At 46.2% G+C, this 19,785-nt stretch overlaps 1 protein-coding gene across 4 annotated transcripts in view; it reads left to right on the plus strand.

The window, feature by feature from the left end:
- The window catches only part of LMO1 (LIM domain only 1), a 94,803-nt gene that overhangs the window by 50,459 nt on the left and 24,559 nt on the right, over window positions 1-19,785 (plus strand). The window contains exons 3-5 of one of the 4 annotated variants that reach the window (XR_004357593.1): window positions 5,469-5,594; window positions 10,833-10,929; window positions 11,897-12,057. Coding sequence is in view for 3 of the 4 variants with exons in the window: in XM_032691076.1 (XP_032546967.1) it covers window positions 5,469-5,594; window positions 10,833-10,929; window positions 11,897-11,905 (232 nt within the window). In the remaining variant the exon portion in view is untranslated. Of the gene's footprint in view, window positions 1-5,468; window positions 5,595-10,832; window positions 10,930-11,896; window positions 12,191-19,785 lie in introns of those variants that run through there. The other 3 variants (XM_032691076.1, XM_032691077.1, XM_032691075.1) reach the window with 3 other exon arrangements.

The raw sequence follows: 19,785 nt of genomic DNA on the forward strand, positions 1-19,785 counted from the left end.
ATCGCAACAGGGAGTGTCTTGCATGCTACATTGGACACCCTCACTTCTACACTTGGTGTCTATACAGATTAAGGAGGATTAATTAGGCTCAAAATACAATGTGTCTTGGCAACATTGCTGTGCTTTGTGATGTTAAAGTACAGAATTATTTTTTTTCTCCATATTAGCTGTTCCAGGAGTGTCTCACAGCCTGTGCTCATACTTTCTTTGTTCATTTGCTTTTCGCCCTTTTATTTCCATCTCCAAAACCCCTCAGTGAGGAGGAAAGCTTATGGGGAGGAATTCTACCTGGCTGTGGTACACTAGCATGGCTCTAGCCCTTCCAACTTTGCAGTTTGCTGACTGCTGTATTTAAAATCTCCTAAGAGGACATTGTTGCACATGTGTTCAGCAGTGCCAGAGAGAGCCAAGATGGGTTTAAGGTCAGTGGCTTCAGTTACACCATGAGAAAGGCTGGGGCAGGGGAGTAGGACTTGGACACCTCCTACCTGCTGAGTCTCAGCCCCACTGTGAATATCCTTTGAAAAATATGGAGGGAGAGGCCAAAGAAGTAAAAATAAGTGAACATTCAGATGTGTTCTTCAACTGAAAACAGAAACCCTTGAGCAACCTTGAAGTTTACAGCCAGTAATCTCTGAACTAGCGCGGTCACTCGGCCAGAGGGCTGTTCTGTACAGCGCTGGTTCAGCTCCTCCCACTATGCTGTCTGTGAATGCCAAACCCTTTGGCATGCAAGATGTAGATTCTTTGGGATTGAACTTGAAGGCTTCATGAGGGGACAGCTTGACCAATTTCATTAGTATCAAAATGCATTTCTTTTCCTTCAGCTGACATGACTTCCCACTGTGGCACTTGACAACAGTGTCCTGGATAGGAGGGTGCACCAGCTAATATGTATTCACAGTACTGAATCTCCTATCACTAAGGCTTTCTCTAATATTATGCAAAGGCTGATTACAGGGAAGTTGTCTGAAGTTACTTTTAAGCTTATTCTTTTTATCTTTTTAAGTGATGTTTAGGCTTTCCCTGCAATTATTGGTATATTCAGTACTTTGGTCAAATCAGACTTGTAGCTCAGCAGATTTCTAATATCCACAGATGGGAAAAGTACTGATTGCAAGCTGTCAAGAGCCATCTTCATTGAAATCACAACTAGTTGTTGGTTTGTTTCAAATGGTAGGGGCAAAACCTTTCCTTTTCATGATGATGAGTTTCGGGTATATAAAGCAAATCTTGTTCTACAGCAGGCCCTGATGAAACTAGGAAATAAACAGCAGCAGGTATATAGGGAAGGTGTATGGGAAAACCTCTTTCACCTACTGACTGGAGAGGATATGAGCATGGGGTTCAGTAGCTTTCCAAAAACTTGTATATCTGGATAATCTGGATACATAAATATGTAGAAAAATATGTAGTTGTACGCAATATCTACAAATGTAGATATTTATCTGTATTATTAAGTGTTTGGTCCTCTTTCAATTCATAATTCTTGTCTTTTGGTGATGAAAAAACCCTCCTTTTTGAGGGGAATTGATAGACTCAACTCAGCTGTTTAATTTTGAACTCATTTTGTTCTTGTGTTGTTTCAAAAAAAATCGGATTGACAGTGCCAATCTATCCTTTCTGTACCACTCATTATTTATATGTGTCTGTCCTGCTTCCTCTTTTTTAGTCTCCTGTGAAGTCAACAGCTCTAAAATTTTCACTTTCCGTGGAGGGAAGACTTTCTCCTTCTTTTTTGGTTCAAGCTAAAGTCAGACACAGGCTAGAGTGGGGAGAAGAAACAGGGACTCTCTCCTTGTAGGCAGTGACTAAAACAGATTGTTGTTCCTGGTGGTGACAGAAATAGGCAAGAAGGTTCTCACTTTAGACCCCCTGCACATTTTGGTTGAAGGAAAAATCTGTTAAAAGGTGCTAAACTTAACGTGTTAATGAGAAATTTCTTACTGTTTTCCTACAGTAAAGAGCCTTTACCATTCTCTTTTTCCCCAAAAATATCTGCAGGGTTCTGTGACTTTATTATAGTTTGAATTAACTTCAGGTGTATTCACGGAGCTGTTGAGGTCTGCATCATCCTGCAGAGGACTGCTCTTTAGCCCAGACAAGACTCCATAAAAAACATCCTTTGACAGTTGCCTATTGCTTCCAGGAGCTCTCCCTTCTTTTTCCATTAATTCATTTGCATTCAGAGCTGCTCCTGTATGCCAATTAGCTTTAATTTTTACTATACACACTGACATCAATGGCCAATGAGAAAAGAGCATAGCAGGGTTTTTAGTGTGCCCATAAACTACAGAAAATTGTCCTTGGACAAACTCCTGCTTTTAGGCTGGCTGACAACAATAGACATGGTGAAGTTCAGGCTAAGAGCCATTAAACATAATTACTATCACAGGGTAAAAGTTTAATTGTGCTAAATTTTAAATCTACATAGTCTCTGCTTATTTACAAGCTGGCTGGGTCTTCTGTTACATAAGGGGGAATAAATCTGTACTTGAAAATTGTTGCCTTTTAACTTCAAAGGGAAGTGAAAAAATAGGGGGTTTGGAAGAAGAAAAATAACTCCAAACTGAAAGCTTTCTGTATTTCCAGCTTCTTTTATGCCAATGGCTCCAAGCTGGTAAGTAGATGCTGAGCATCTTCCAACAGATGTTTCTAACATGCTTAAACTTTGTGTGTGTGAATGTGTGAGAGAGTATTGCATCTGTTATGAAGGTATCTGGGGGACAGAATGCAGATCAGTTTGTTTATGTGGGGTTATTTTAAATATAACCACAGATGGGGCTTGGGGTGGAAGATCTTTCTCCTGCTCTTTTCTTCTCTCCCTCCAATAATGTTGAGCTCCCCACCTCAGAAAGTTTCAGCTCAAGTAGCTTCAGGATCAGTAGATGTCAGAGGTGGCAGGTTTTCTACAAGCAAACAAAAAAGGCAAAAGTCTGTGCTCATTTTGTATTTTCTTCCAACAGATTAAAAAAAAATAATGTTCACTGAGCTACAAGTTACAGCGTATTTTTAGAAGCATGGTGAATATACGGGGCTCTAAATCACTCCCTGAAAAGCAGATTAAAATTAGGAAGTGCTGGAATAAGTGTGAAATGTTCATCTGTTGGAAGAGGGAGGATATGAAGGACTGTGAAACTTGATAGAAGAGAAGAAGATTAGCGCGCTGACTAGCTGGAAGCTACGTTTATGTAGACATTAGAAGGCAACACGATTTCAGCTGGACAGAACATAAGCTTCAGATCTTATGCAAACAGTCAAAGCTGTTTAACAATTGGTTTACCCCCAAAACCTCTGAAAGGAGACAGGTGAATACGATGCCAAATACATTTTTCATGTTTCTTAAGCTAACTGTTTAAATAGTTAAGTGAACATCTGTCCAAATTTCCCCATCATTTCCATTTAGAAAAGTCTCCTATTTGAAGGCTGAAGAAAAGCACCTGCTTAACAATGCAAATGGTGCTGTCTGGGGCCCCTTTATTTTGTTTAATCTAGATTGAGCTCCACACAACTGTGATGCTAATGAATAATGGATATTTTATACTTGCGCATGTAGCAGTGCTGGGCACAGAGCAAATCTAGGATTAACCTCCCAATTTCCCTGCCTAATGCATTTGACTCATTTTTTGAGTTTGCTGTGACTTGGGTACTCTAAAAACGGATGCCTGGTTTTATGGGAAATAGGAAAATCCTGGCAAAAGCTGTCAGGCTTTGCTGTGCCCAAGTGAGGTACTGTGGAAAGAGGCAGGTACGTTGAGAAAGGGAGGGATGTCTGTAACAATGGCTTGATTTGCGAGCAGGTGCTCAGTGAGAGCCAGGGCGTTTCAGGGTGGAGACCTGGATGCTTTTCACTGCCACATTTTTTCAGTCTGATCTGCTGGCATTAGGCAGCCAAGCCCTGTGCTCAGCTGGCTCCCCTGCCTGCCTTCATATGATGGAATCATAGGGGAAAAAATTTTGGTACTCCCTCTGCAGATTTTCTGTCCTGCGCGAGTGTTTCAGTTTGGTTTGCATGGTTTAACTATCAGGGAAAACGGAGTGCTGTTTCTTCACAGGAAGGCTTGGGGTTTTCCAGCCAGGCCTAATGAAAGACCACTGATACCACTTCTAAAGAAAAATAAGGGTAACCTTTTTTAAGCTGGAGAACAAGCTGACTCCAGAATCACGGCACTGTGGGAGGGAGGGAGAGTTGTAGAGGTTTCTGTAACACTGCTGGGTGTTTTAATTCACAATTACTGGCCAGTAATAATTAGTATTGATTAGCTTGGCAAATTGCAGGTTTAGAAATTGGTTATAGATTTTCCTGATGCTTCTCATCTCCGTGTTGTGGAATCAGCCAGAACCAATGGCTTGAAACAAACCATGAGCCCAAATCTGTCTGCGGGCAGCGACGCGTTGCATGCGCAGAGCTAATGGTCAGCAGGAATCGTACGTCTTGAGGCCCATCGCCCCAAGAATACGATTTTTATCATCTTCTAGGCAAAGTAACTAACCCACGTGCATATTGACCACAGTGTGGGGTGAGATTGGTTTTGTCAGCCTGTTGATCGGTGCCCTCAGCTGGTTCCTGCGGCTTTAGCCTCGCGGTGGCGTGGTGCCCCCGGCGCGCACAGGGGTCTGCAGGGACACCTTGGAAAAGGGGGCTGGGGGCTGGGGAAAGGGTGCTGCAGTCTTGGTTGAGTCCCCCGGCAGGAGCTGTAACAGCAGCAGACATCTGGGGAGACAGATAGTGAAAGCCAAGATGAAAATGGCAAAGCTTCCAGTGCTGAAGGGCTGTCCTCGAGGACCGGGGAGCTGAAGTGGAACGGCTGAGCATGCTGTTCAGGCCGCCGTGGAAGGGCTTAGCTGGCTCCTGGGAGGGATGCGGATGTGGGAGAAGGGGGGCACAGCCAGGGGGGGAGGGCTTGCTCTCCGAGATGCCTTGCAAAATACTGTGCACTCATTGCAAGAGAAATTGTGTTTTTTCTTTTTAAACAGCAGGTAAGTGAGGTTCTTCCTGAGCTCTACTATAGTGTTACCTGCCAGGATTGGCAAAGTTTGCAGGACTCGTGTGTCTTGCTGCGAGAGGTGCCAGCCTGTCCCTCCACCAGGTTGTGGCCAAGCAGAGCAAACCCACGCGGAGGAGGATGGGCGGCTCCAAGCACCTTCCCCACTGCTGCAGAGAGGCAGATAGTTTTTGACTGAAATTTTGTGAGCCCCAAAATAGCGCTCCGAATGTTTAATGCTTTTCTCCATTAGACAGCAAATTAGCCCTAGGCTCACAAACCAAATGAAGTTTCATCTCGACGATCAGAGTCTGCTCACCAGGCAATTTTACCCCAAGTTCCCGCACGCTGGTTGGTCAGTGAAATGGAGACTGCAACTTCTATTTATTGGTGCAATACAGTATTTGATACTGCTAATTACACTTAATTAGTCCTTCCACCATTTAATTAAAATGGCTTCTAATGATTGTGCTTCTTTGGCAGGCTCTTTGGTACCACCGGGAATTGTGCTGCCTGCAGTAAACTGATCCCTGCCTTTGAGATGGTGATGAGGGCCAGAGATAATGTTTACCATTTGGACTGCTTTGCCTGTCAGCTCTGCAACCAGCGGTGAGGACACAGTTATTATACACAGAAACTAATTTATACCTTTGCCCACAAAATGGGGAAACATTTGATCCACACTACCTGTCTGGGGCTCACAGCCTGCTGGTGTGGCTCGGGCTGGTTTATTAGGCTGACCTGGGTCATGCATGTAAGTACCTGTAGCCCTTTTACTGCAAATCCCCTTGGAGCTGGTGGGAGTTGAAGGGGCAAGGGGGGGCACACAGGCACAGACTGTATGCAGCACAGCTGCTGCTGAATAAAACAAACCGATTCAGCGTCCTTTCAGGATCTACCCTCTTTGCAGAATGCAGACGACGGAGAATGGACCTCCTCTGGCAAACTGATGTTATCTTGCTTAAATCACATTTCTGACAGGCTCAAAACAGGGGATGGCAAAGAAGAAGGATAAAGAGAAGGGACAGGAAGGAGAAAAATACTCTAGCTAAGCCGTTTCCAACACTGGGAACAAATCCCTTTAGTTGTTGTGTAGTTAACAGGGGATCTTGGTGGTATAATTTTGAGTAGGCCTTGTGTATTTCTGCTGGGTTTTACACGGTGGAAAATGCACATTGAGGGGTATAATGAAGGGTCATGCACAGCGTTTTCACTTGGACTACCTGTAGCCAGTTGAATTTGGGAGGGCTGTGAAAAATCTTCCTAGCAGCATGTTTATTGGTCACTGTAGGCAGAGTGGAAGCCCACAGAACCAGATGTGATATAGTGTCACCTTCTGATGCACCCATTTATCCATCTTTGTCTAAGACAGACATGAAACTGCTTGCTGTTCTTACTGCTCGTTTAGTCAGGTTGTAGTGGCTGCCCAGCGTCCAAGGCCTGTGCTGGGCTTCCTGTTCTGAATCTGTGGTTGTGTTTCCCAAAGATGAAACTAGGATGCAATGCTTCATCCCGTGGGGAGGTGTGAGAGATGTGTGGGATAGGTGCGAGAAGATGGAGAACCCAGTTCCATAAAAGTCAAATTAAAAGACTGACTTTAAAATTCGTTGCTCACTCTAGAAAAAAGTCACAGTGGGATGTCTCATGAAGCAGCCATACATGTTACATGTGTGGATGCAAACCTGCCACCTCCCCTCTAACCTTAGGCGACCCTGTTTGCTTCTCCTTCTGTGCCCTTTGACAGTGGCTTAGCCCTTGAGATGGATGGGGTTGCAGCTGGTTGGTGCCAGAGCCCAGAAGAGGTGAATCGGGTGAGCCGTGTGTAGCCCAGGTGGCTTTACTCGATCGCCGGCTGAAGGCGGAGGCGGTGTTTATTCGAGATACAAAACTCCCATTAATACTGTCGCCTCCGCCGGCGCGGTGGCAGTGCCGGGGCGGCAGTGACATCTAGTGGCTCCTGGCCTTGGGCTCTCTCCAGAAGCCACATGGAATCTTTCAGTTGCCCAGTCTTGTTTTGTGACTTTTGAACATGCTCCTGCTACAGCCATGATCCCCGACCAGCAGCGTGTGACTGCACAGAGGTGATACCCTTATTCCCAGAGATGCTCCTTCCACAGTGCTAAAATCACTGGTCAGTTCTGGGGTTTGTCTCCAGGTGCTGCCAGGCTCAGCCCTCAGGCTCAGTTCTCTTCACCCTGCTGATGAAGGCCAGGTGGGAGAGGGGTACTCCCAAACTCCACGCAGATATTAAGGCTGGAGCATCTCAAATATCCCTTCAGGCAGAGGCAAGTCTTGGCTATGGGCTGCACAGGGAGGAGTGCTGGGTTGGCCTAGGATGACTATCTGTCATCAAACCCCTACTTTACCCTTCTTCTCTTGTGGAAAACCCTAGTGATGCCTAGTTTTCATTTTCAGTAATTTCTTTAAAATTTCACTCTTTTTTTCAAAGGCTCCAAAGAACCTCCCTCCCTCCCTTCCCTCTGCAGTTGCTAACACTGTTCCTGCACTCAGTGCAAAGTGCTGCCCTGCCTGCCCTTCCTGTAACCTCCACGTGCTGACACTGCCCGGCAGGAGAGCACAGATAATCCCCCCGATCTGGCAGAGTTGCGCTTTGATGCACAAGGGATTTGCTGCCCAGTTTGAGAGGAGCTGAGTTGTTCTGAAAGATGGGCTGAGTGGACAGCGTAGCGCTATGTGTAGATTGTTATTTTTGGCTGAGATCAGAGGGCTACAAACTTATATGACTTATTCTGTAGAGATTTTGGCTTGAAAGGGCAGAGTGGAAGTGATCCTGTAACAGACAACACTGGATGCTGAACTGAGAACAGTGAGATTAAGTAACCCTAAAGTCAAAATTGCAGAGGTGGATGCCAATACTAGTTCTGAACTGGAAACCCCGCCGAAACCCCTTATCGCTCTTCAGCTATGAAAAGATTTGATGAGGAAGACCTTTCTTTAATTCTCCTCTAGCTTCCTTGCCCTTCTATAGCTGGACACTGTATAGAGTGTTAAACCTATCAGAGCAAAATCTCTAATATTTTTACCAAGTGTGCAGTGTTTTCATTAGTTTCATTCTCTAAAACATCAGGTTTGCAGCAAGTCCTGCATTGCTACTCAGCCTACTGTGCTTTAAACTCTTCTAAAGTCAAATGGTTATCATAGTGCTGAATAAAAGCTGATCACTGCTGTAACTGGCTAATAGGTCAGTATTACAAGGGTTGCAGGAAATCCAGCTGCTTCTGTTGCCATTACCTGAAGTGTGGTTTTGCTCAGAAGAAAATCACTCCATAGAAATGGCAGGGTAGGTTCAGCACCTGTTTCTCACTGCTGCTGGCTGGAACTTGATCAGCCAGAGAGGCTCAGCAACATTCCTGATTGGAGCATGGGGGCTAGTGATGTGGTCCCATCTCTCTCTCTGAAGAGACCTGTGGGTTGGGACACGAGAAACTGAGCCTGAAGTTGCCCTGTTAAATTCTCGGTCTCCAGTTGTGATGCATCAGCTGAAAAGTTCCCAGTTTACTGGTGGGTTTGCAGGACTGGCAGGTAGAAGTAGTTGCCTTTCCAGTGAATCAAAACCTTCTTCCAAAACTTCACGTCATTAAGGTACCCCTGCAGTGCATTTCAGTTCCCATGTGCTTGTACACAACACCCCCACCTTGCAACTCCCTAGTTCTCCAGCTCCTCTTTTGGCTCCTCTAGACCCAAACCAGGTTTAGCAAGAGACAGATGTTGATGCTGGTAGTAAGAGTAATTTTTGCATTTCTCTTCCTGGAGATTTATATGGTACTTAAGGTAGGGATAAGTAGTAAAAAGCAAGCAGCTGTGTCTGTTATTTATAGTGAGTAAACCTGCTGGTGGGGAAGGTGGTGTTAGGGAGAGTGTATGCAGTACAGTTTTTAGCATAAGAGCTGTTAATTTGAGAATAATTTTTAGCTTTTTTATATACAAAAAAGGTTGAATTTCATAACTACTAAAGCACATGCCACAGAGGGAAGAGGATGGATGGTGTCCAGTGAAATCCTATAAAGGCAGAACCAACACTCAGTTCTCTCTGTACCAACTTGGCATCATCATGGCTAGACTTCGCGAACGAAGATCTGGGAAGGCACTATCCACATTTGCTGCAGGCACGCTGGTGGCTTATGAGGCCAATACGTGACAGACATATCCGATTGCAAAAGGCGCAGCAGAAAGACTCCTTAGATGGTGTATCTTGCAAGAAACGGTTCTTTCTGCGTTGCCTTTTTTCCTCGAGAGTGATCCTGCGTGAGTTCTCAAAGGAGACAGCTGCGTTATAGATGGTGTGTCTCCAGGCCTCCCGATTGGAGGCCAGAGTAGACCAGTTATGGTGATCAATATGGCCAAGGCTGAGATGTTGTTTCAGGGAGTCCTTGAATCTTTTCTTCGGGGCTCCTCTCATGCGGCAGCCGGTGGCAAGTTCACCATAGAGCAGGATCTTAGGAAGGCGGTGGTCCTTCATCCTTGAGACGTGCCCTGCCCATCGCAGCTGCGTTCTCAGTAACATGGCCTCAATACTAGTGACAGCTGCTTGCTCTAGTACAGATGTATTGGTCACAAAATCTGACCAGTGGATGTTAAGGATTGTACGGAGACAGCGCTGATGGAAGCGTTCAACTTGGCATATTAATCAGCTTATTTGCAGGTGTCCAGTTGGAGAAAACTTGTGCCCGTGTTGGACCTATAAAGGAGCTCTGAAATTATCAGTCCTGTTCTTTTAGCAGAAAATACTCAGTTTTATGGAGATGCTCTGCCTGAAGCTGCCTGAGTTAAAATGAAGAAAGTATTTTAGTCAAGGAATAAACAGTGCCAAAGCTCTGCCTGGGGGCAGAGGAAATGGGCATTTGAGGTCTGCTAAGTCTCCTGAGGATGGGGTCATCTCCACTGATCTTCCTTCAGAGCCTAGTTCAGAGATGCCATGAGGCACAGCCCCCAACCCAGAGTGCCTCTCTGCTTTAGGGACCTGGGGCTGATTGCAGACTCAGCTCCCGGGGCAGGGAGGCACAGCTGTGTGTTCTGGTCTGTCATTGCCCTGCCAGCGTGATGGACAAAAAACAGCCCCTGAATTGGGTGCAAAGAACGTTATTTGTTGTCTTAAGGAGTAAAGATTAGCTTCTGATTCCTGAGCAAGCAGACAGGGCAAAAAAGCTATTGGCTGTCAGTTCACACCTCTCAGATCTTATATGTGGAACTTTTTTGACCTTAATGGTCAAATAAAATTGTTAAATATCACAAGCTTCTCTGTCAACTTCAAGACAAACAGAACAATTTACATGGTATATAGAGAGCTGTGCCCTTCGCTCAATGAAGATAAAGGTTAGGAGTCCAGCCACCGGGAAATTTCTATTTATTGTTCAGCACTGTACACAAGGGGGTGAGGAAGGACTTAATAGCCAGTCCTTGCCTGGAAATTAGTGTAAATACTGCCTCACCCGAGGGAACTGTGGAAACATGGATACCAGCAAAAACTTCAAATAGTCTCTGTGTAATATCGGCCGCTTGATTTCTCGGTTGTAGAGCTGACACCTCTTGTCTGCAGGGACAAATCCCTTAACTGCTCCTGGTCTCCTCCCGCTGTGTGGGACCCGGCAGGGACCAGGATCTGCTCCCTGAGCTGCTTCGTACAACAGTGGCCTGGAGCCGAGCACAGCTGTGCCAGGGAAAGGGACGGCAAAACCCCGGGGTGGGGAAGGGGAAAGGGAGGTGGGCAGAAGCACGTGGGCTTTCTTGGGCTCCGATGCCACTGGCAGAGCTAGAAATCAGACTGGTCACCAGAGTCGCCTGGAGACCCAAGCATACTTACACCCACTAATTCTTTTTATCTTCCAGGTTCTGTGTGGGAGACAAATTTTTCCTGAAGAACAACATGATCTTGTGTCAGATGGACTATGAGGAAGGGCAGCTGAACGGGAGCTTCGAGTCCCAGGTTCAATAACAGACCCTGCTTCGCGGAAGCACTGTGGGATGGGCGCTTGGCCGCATGAGCAGCGAGGGCGCCTGTCAGCTTGCCTGCAATATTTTTTTAATTCTTGGTCCAGAGAGGACTATATACATTGTAGTACTTTTCCCCCCCAACACAAAGCAGTTACAATTTTAGATGTACAGTTGTGCCTGCTTAGCTGAGCACTGCATTGCCTGTATGTTTGTGAGTTTTTGGGGTCTGGGGGAGGGCTCTGTACAGTCTGTTTTCTGTATATAAACTGGAACATTTATTTTATGAAAAATGTAATGCAATTTTATTACTGGTGTGAATTAAAAATTATGAATGTTTCCTGGTCATCTTTGCTGTGGTTTCTTCCCCATGTGGCAAAAGCCTGTATTTCCTGTGCTTTATGTTGAGCAGACTATTAGAAACATACACACAGATCCCTGGAATCACATGGATCACAGCAGAGGCAGGTTCACAAACACCAGCTGGGGGAAATGCTGCTGCAGAGTTAGACCTCTCTGCTTGAACAGTGCAGAGACTTGTGTCCAACCACCTGCTTCCCTGTACAATGGGAGGGAACAAGCTGGAGGCAGGTGATGATTGGGAATCATCAGCATCACTGGCCAGGTCTCACCAAGGCTGTTGAGCTGCTGGCTGAGAGGCACCTCGCTTTGCACCTCTATGAACTCAGACAGAGCTTTTCCATGGCCAGGAGCACTTATTGGCCGGCTGATACAGTGTCTCCAGTCTGGTCTGCAAGGAGCAGGCTCCCTCCAGCCCTGCCAACAGGTGCCTGGGCATTGATCAGGATATTAATTTCAAGGCTTTGATAGGCAGTGGTGTTTTCCCATGGGGCACTGCTTGTCAGAGCTGCTGTAAGGGCTGATGTCAGGGTTTGAACATGACCGGGCGCTGATGCAGCATCATCCCTTCCCACAGCCCTTTTTTGCTTACTCTGTGCCAGGTGCTTTGACCTCCCACGTAACAAAAGCGATGAGATTTGAAGCATCTCCTGGAGAAAAATTCTGAACTGTGTTCCTGCTGCGATGCTTTGTGCAATGATTTTCAAGGTTATGCAATTCATGTGCAACCCACTGGACTGTATCAAACACATTTCTTTGTATGGTGAGTGTCACTTTAATATAGTGCACCAGTAGCTGTAAAGGATGGCTGCAATTCTATTTATTTTGTCTTCTGGCTTTTTCTTAAATTTACCCCCCCTTTCCTTTAATAAATAGACACCGAGTACTTTTTTTCTGATGTGACTTAATTGGTTGCTGGTCCTGGGTCGCTTGTGTGTGTTCTCTGAATTGCAAATGCCAAATACAGTGCAGCTTGGTGCTGTTCTGACTGTTGCATGAAATGCTTTTATGTACACCTGCGCTAAATAATGGCTAAATAGAAGCAAAACTCCAGTAGACACTTAGTGAGCTTAGACACTTAGTGAGCTTCAAAATATTGCCTGTCATCTAAAGCTACCTGAGACATGTGAAATGAGTGAGTGATTTTTCTTCATAAACAGACGTTTTGGGTTGGGAGCCCCATTATAAAATGTTTGGCCCCATCCCTCTTTATTCCCATAAACATGGAATAGCAATTTAAAAGCCACCTATAGCTGCCTATGGATATGTGGTGTTTTAACTGCTTCTGCATTTTCGTGCTTTCTGGGGTTGGGGAAGATTGTCTTTTGAAAAACTGTAGAGTTTGATGCTCTTTTTGTAGAGGCTGTCAGAGGTGGCCGTGCTGGGGCTAAGGAAGGAGTAGCTTGTTACTCAAATGTTTTGATTTCTTGCTTTGAAATGGGCTGCCAGACAGTCACTGCCTCTGCCTGTGCTCCAGAGTGATGGCTCCTCACCTGCCTCTGGGATTTGCTGTAATTCATCACACAATGGCAGCGTGAGGGTGCTGCTCTGTGGTGAGGAAGGAAGCAGTAAAACCAAACCAAAACCACTCACCAAACACGCTGGAGGGAGCTAATAATTTTTAGTTCAGATTCTTAAGGAGGGTTTTGGTACCAGTTTAAAAACTGAGTCCTTCAGAGAGTGGTACCTTCTAGAAAGCATTTTTTTCTTGGCTTAGCTGGTATACTTACTTCAGAATTCAAGGGAGGAGGAAAGTGTAACTTTTCAGAAGTGCCTCACTAATGCCAGCTAATGGCTCTGCAGCTGCCTGATCTCTTGTACTGGGGAAGCTGCAGAAATGTCACCCCAGAGGGAGGAGGATGCTGGAGTAGAGGGTCATTTGTGCAGGAAATCCCACTCTACTGTTGGATGAACACAAATGGTGTTTGGTTGGTGTGAGCCATGTCTTGCTGTGTATGTGTGTCCCCACGCTGGCTCTGCAGGGCAGGAGTATCTGAACTGGGCCCATTTGGAGGTGTCATTTACACTGTGGGTCCCGACTTACGTGCAATGGCTCTCGCTGCCTCCCTGCGCTTGCCCCTGCTGTGAAATGCAGGCAGTACCCTGAGGTGCAGGGACGTCATTTCTGATGGGCAGCCCTCTTGATTTGTCACCATGGCTGTAGATTCGGTTGCTGATGTCTAACAAGGAATTTCACGATGCTGTTTCGTGCAAAAGCCTCAGCTGGCAGCGGGGTGGGTGGGAGGAAAGCCTGGGGCAGGACACAGCTTCTAGCTGCTGAGTGGGGTGCAGCAAGTGTCTAGTTGTCTTATATTTAAAAAAAAAATAATTACACAAGGGAGAAATTGTGCAGCATCTATATCTCTCTTTTCTGTGTCTGCCAGCAGACAAGGCCTCCCTGCCACGGCCAGTCCCCCGGAGAGTGTTGGAGGTGGGATATCTTTAAAAATAAAAATCCCAGGAGGACAATGCAATCATGAATTTTTGTCTGAACGCTGCAAATTTGCTTAATAGAAACAAGTGCTGGAGTGCAGAACTGCTGTTGAATAATCACTTCCACTCTACGGAGCAGAGCACGGAAACCTTTTGATGGTGTTATAGTCATCACTTGGCATAAATATTCATTCAAGGAATCAGAGCAGAGTAAATGGCATTTTAGCCGCTAATCATTTAGTATTAGCAGATAGCCCTTTTACTGCTAAAGATAACCACTGCTTAATCAGTTTAGTGACCACTGGCATACAGTATGACATTTAAGCCTGTGCCTCAGTCCCCACACTGAGGACATGGCTCCCAGTGACCCCTCTGTCCAAACCTCCATCATTTCCAATGTCAGCCCAGCCACTGCCAGCTGCCAACTGCACTCAGCTGGCTTTAACTTCTGCATTATGTGCCATTTGCCTCCTTATCTTAGATCAAAGAGGTATTTTGAGTTCATGCTACAAATGTTAAAGTCTAGGATCTTCTTTCTCTTTTTTTTTTTTTTTTTTTTTGTAGTCGGGGCTAATGGCTGATCATAGCGCAGTCTGATTTTGAGATTAAAAACAAGCCAGTATTTAAAGGCAATCAAAATCTTAAGCTTCTTCTCCATTCATCTTTAATGCTGGTGTAATTGCTGCACAGATTCTGGCTCTTCCTCTAGACTTAATTTATTTTATTTTTGGAGCGTGCCCCTGTCTGTCAGAGGGATGTTATACTTCCCTGAGCAGCATTAGCGCTATTGAGCACTCCGCCACCAGCAATCCAGCTCACCCCATTTCGTATCTTGCCAAACAAGTTAATCTAATATTAACAGCGGTTTGTTACCTCGTTGTTAGCTTAATTTACTTTACAAGAAATGCTATATTTGCATTTCATCCCTCTGTCGTTGGCTTGCGAACCGCGCTTCCCAACGCCAAGAAGGGACGGTTTGCGCCGCTCGGCGCCAGTCCCTCGGCGCGGCGTTGCCACACAGAGGAGGAGGCCATCACCCCCACCAGGCATTTTCCCTAATTGGCCAAGGGGGATGTGGGGAGTTGGAAGGAGGATTTCGAAAGCCATAGAGCAGATCCTGGAAATGTAATATTCAGAGTAGCGCGAATACCGCCGCTGCTCTTCCAGTAATAGAGCTGAGTCGCAGACAGCAGTTTTCCCTGGTGGCAAACATATACAGTAAATGTCTTTAGTATGGAAATCAGCAGATGTGTGGGCACAGGGGCAGACGTTTGTAACACCAACAGGTTCCTCAGGCTTTCAGGGGGTGCTACCATGCAGCCCCTGCCACACACTAGGGATTTGCCAAGGTCTTTCCACCAGCCTGGTGAGGGCCCTGGGCCTCACTTCCAAATTGCTGGGGTGGGGGAACTGTGAGCAAAGTCCTCCAAACAATCACTCAAAATCTAATTCCTCAAATGACCCAGCTCCCAGCCCTCAGCAGCTCTCAGACAGGAAGGCTCTTCTCCAGCAGCCTTATCGAGCTGTGCCAGCTGCAGGGCTGGGGTTGACCTGTAGTGGCCATAGGTAACATCAGTGATTTTGTACCTGGGGCTGTTCCCCGTAGGTTAGGGAATGTGGAGTTGTTGGAGACGGAGATGGCTTTTGCCAGTGAAAGTTTCTGACTTAATTCTTGATTAGGTCACTCTGTGTCCCATTGCTAAGCCCTGTCCCTGTTTATGGGGTGCTGGCTTCCCACCTGATCTAGCAATTGCTCCTTTCCCCTGTGCCAGCAAGGCAGCAGTGGAGCTGCCTGCAATGAGTTTGTACTATTATTTCCAAATGGAAACAGCAGTGGGGTGATGCCATTTACCCTGTCCTCTCACCCCCCCGTGTCCTCAGACATCAGCTTCTCATGCAAAAATGGACCTTTTAGCAGAGAGGGAGGTTGCAAATATTTTTCTAGGGGAGCCCACTCAGACCTAGAGCTGATTTCTGGCTGCCTGTCCTGTTGCACCCCAACTCAGCAGATAGCTCCAGCTTCTCTGCTGGGCAGGCATCTCTCCAAGACTCTCCACCTCCCTCGTTCATCCCCAGGCACGGTATTCCCTGCAGCGCCCTCCAGGGCAGGGCTGAGCTCCCAGTGCAGGCACCGGCTCCAGGGGAAGCTTCAGTTTGCACGGCTTGATGTAGGTATCACTGCTTACAGGAACCAAATGACTCTGGCTGGCTGGCTGGCTTGCTCTGGATTTAACAGTAAAATGCTGAAGGATGCTGAGGATGACTCTGGCCAGGCTGAGATGTCTGGCGGGGCAGATGCTTCATGGTGCAGAAGAAGGTTTTTAGTAAAGATCTGAGAGAAAGCAGAGCTGGAAGGACCAAACCTGCAGAAGCAGCAGAACATGGAGAGGTGGATTGAAGTGGGGGATCAGCTGCAGATGAAAGTACTAAATATTAGTAGCTTATTGTAAGCAATTGGAGGGCAAGTGCCCCAAACAGAGATGTGTTTTGCCACAAAAGCACTGTGAAGCACCTCATAAGTAATGCAAAAGTATAAGTGTAAATATAAATAACATAAATATATTGCACTGGACACAGATCTGAGGCCAGTCAGCTCAGGAAAACATGTCTGGGGGGAGATGATTTAAGCTACTGCTGCACTGCTTGTCCACCATCCCTCCTGAGGGCCAACACTCCTTCCCCCTCAGGCCCAAGAATTCGCTCTCCTTGGGATTTTTGCCAATGTGAGCAGCTGAGTGCCAAAGCCAGGGGCTCCCATGCTGATGCCCAGTGCCGGATCTGCTCCCACCTGCCCATAGCACAGTTAGCTCAGCATGTAGGGATAAATACCACTGAGCAGGCAAATGGGTTGGGTTTTGGACAAGAGGCTGTCTCAGACCCAGGTATATGCACATCCATCCTCTCTGAGCCATGGGCAATTTTTTCCCCTCCAGGTGATACAGGGGCAAAAATGGGACTTGGCTGGGCAAGTAACTTTGGGAGCACTATAAAACAAAGGTGCTCTGGCGAGGGGAGGTGTGGTGGCCAAGCAGGTGGCCCAGGCTCAGGGCTGCTGGAAAGGTCAGCCTTCTCCCTCAGTGGGGGCCCAGCAGCCAGAGCCATGGGCAGGGCCTCAGTGCAGCTGGAGCCTGGTGCCAGCCCATGGGCACAGTGTGGCAGCACCTGCAGGCAGTGGCATGGCCATTGGGCACCTTGCACAGCCAAGGAAATGCACAAATACACATTCAGGCTCCACCGTTGACCAGACACATAACCCTGCTGGGATAATGCATAGGCTGTTGCTCTGAAATATTAATTAACAAGAAAAAAACAACACAAAAAACTAATCTACACCAACACAAAGAAACAAACCTTCAGCAAAAGTGACTAATTTAGTCTTCTTCATATGTCAATTACACAAATGTGTTTCAGAGGTCATAATGCAAAATTTGGCACCAGAATGATGGTACAAACCAGCAGCTCAGTCTTGTCCCATGTCTGGTAACCCTGAATGCCCACGAGTTCCCTGGAAGGAATGTTTCACTACTAACATAAAGAAATTAATTTGAGAAGAGCAATAAGGTGCTGCCTGCTCTCTGCCTGCGGGTGAGCAGAGGGGCCTGGCTGCCTGTTTTAGTCTTTGGTGGTAACACTTCTGGAAAGAAATGTTAATGCAACCTGAGAATTTTTGGGTGATTTTACTAAGAAAATTACCTTGAGAATAGCTTTATTATTATTAAATTGAATCAGGTATTTACTTAAAGGTCTTGACATCCTTGTAGAAACTGTACAAAACTGTGGTTTTGTTTAATGAAAATGTTGTTGCTTGAAACTGGTGTTTCACTCTGGAGCTTGTCCTGAGGCACCGTGTGCATCCCAGCAGTGGGTGTCTTTAACCTAAGTGACCCGTTCAATGTTCAACGCTCAGGTTCAAAAGGAGGGACTTCTGTTTGCAGTTCAATTTTCTGAAAAGAGATTGTCTTTATCATAATTTACTTCTTTTATTAATTTTTCTTAAATTCTTGCTGAACACAGCCCAGAGATGCAGTGAAGCATCTTGCCTTGGTAGCAGTAACAGCAGCCCTGGGGGGCTGAGGTGATGACCTCTCTGCCTGCCGCAGAGTAGGAGAGAAGGTGCCCCAAAGTCCCAGTGGGAACACAAAGGTTCAGGACATAACATTCTCCAGAGCAGGATGCCTTGCCTTTGCACCTGAGAGGAGGCCCTGGGAAGCCTCAGCCTTTGGCAAGACACAAACATTAACACCGTGGCTCTGCCATGGCCCCACCAGCAGCCCAGGAGCTGCTCCTGGCTGCCCTGCACTGTGTCCCCTCACCCCACTGGGGAGCAGCAGCCTCATAAATAATTCCTCAGTGGAATGGCAATGTTGTAAAACATGAATATTTAGTGCATGCATAATAGTTGTTTATTCATACTTAAATGTCAGCTGATGAAAACATATTTAAAAGGCTCCATTCCTGAGGAAGCACAAGCAGCCAGAGGACATGGGATGCAAAGTCACACTGTTTCTTGCCACACTGAAGCCCAGGGGTGCAGTGACAGACCCCTGCACTCTCTGGCTGCATCATGTTCCCATTCCCTGGGTACCAGACCTGCAGGAGCCAGCCCTGTCACGCTCTTAACAGATCCATCTCCCACCAACAGTGGGTTTCGCGTTTGTGCCAGAGCTGAATTTGGCTAAAACTGCCGGTTTCCCTGGTGTGCCTGTGTAGCCCTCACGACCGAGCCACCGGGACGCCGCTGAGACGGGCTGGGAGGGGTGACACTTTGCAGGACAGGGGTGCTGTGACAGCAGCTGTGGGAATGCAGACACGGGTGCAGGCAGGCTGTCCCCTCCTCGTCCTGCCTGCCTCCTGCCCGCTCCCGCTCACGAGAGGAAACTCTCAACACTTGGGAAGGGGGAAAAAAAAAAAAAGAAAAAAGAGAGAGAAATAAATTATCAGTAAAGTAAAGCAACACAAACTTATGAAGGACAATTTTTTTTTTTTTTTTTGCTGTCAGTACACACAAAGAGACAAAAATTGGAAGCTTTTGAGGAAAAGAAATGCGTCTGAACTTCTGAGCGAGCGAGAAAGTACTGAAAAGCCCTGCCATGCCGAGCTCCTCTGAGGTAACTTCTGTGCTTGGAAAGAATATTTCAGAAGACATTTTATTCTTTAGAAGATGCCAAAAATGCAAGACTTGGCACTTTAACAAAACAGAAAAAGGAAAACACATAATCTTCTTAACTAGTAAGTCTTTGAGCCCAGGATCACATTGTTGCCATATAATAAAAAGGGATGTTATGCAGTAAATTGGGCAGTTAAGAATTCTGTGCATACTCAAAATCATGACATTTCAAGGACAATAAAGTTGGCTGGCTCGTGGCCATTGGCCATATGAAGAGAAAACAAAAAAAACGGATTGTCAGCTGGTTATTCATACCGCATTACAAAACAAGCCTCCCAACAGGCAAACACTCTTTATTGCTTGTGTTTTTGCTCCAGAAATATATTTTTTAATTAAAAAAAAAAAAAAGAAAGAGTTCTTGCAGCATTCATCTTACAAATGTTAACCCCTTAAAAGACAATTCTGACATGCTTTGCCGCTGGCTTTTCCACTTTATAAATGTTCTACAGACAAGGAAAAAATCAGAAGGAAAAATTTATTTCTCACAATGTACGAGCTGTCTGTTTCTTTATTGGAGAAAAAAAAAAGAATCAAGGCATTCGAGACAGCTATTAATTATGTGGGATGTTTTGATTTTTGGGGTGTCTGACACAGAATAATCCCTGGGGAGTTGTTTTCCAGATAAAACACAGAATCTGTGAGCATGTGCCAAATGGTGTCCCCAAACCTGCAGCCAGGGCTGAGGATGGTGCCAGTTTTGTGATGGGCTGCAGGGTGGAGCTGGTGGCACCGGTGTGCCGGGTCAATGGAAGGGTCGGCCCCAGCCCAGCAAAGCACAGCAGGGAAGGGCACCCACCATGTTATTTTGGCTGTGGTTGTATAACATCACTTTACCATGACCTGCTGGACCATGCAGGCTCCCTAATGTCTGTATTGTTACTACACCATGTG

This window comes from Chiroxiphia lanceolata, chromosome 6 (assembly GCF_009829145.1).
Source record: "Chiroxiphia lanceolata isolate bChiLan1 chromosome 6, bChiLan1.pri, whole genome shotgun sequence".
In the NCBI taxonomy this organism is placed as follows: Eukaryota; Metazoa; Chordata; class Aves; order Passeriformes; family Pipridae; genus Chiroxiphia; species Chiroxiphia lanceolata.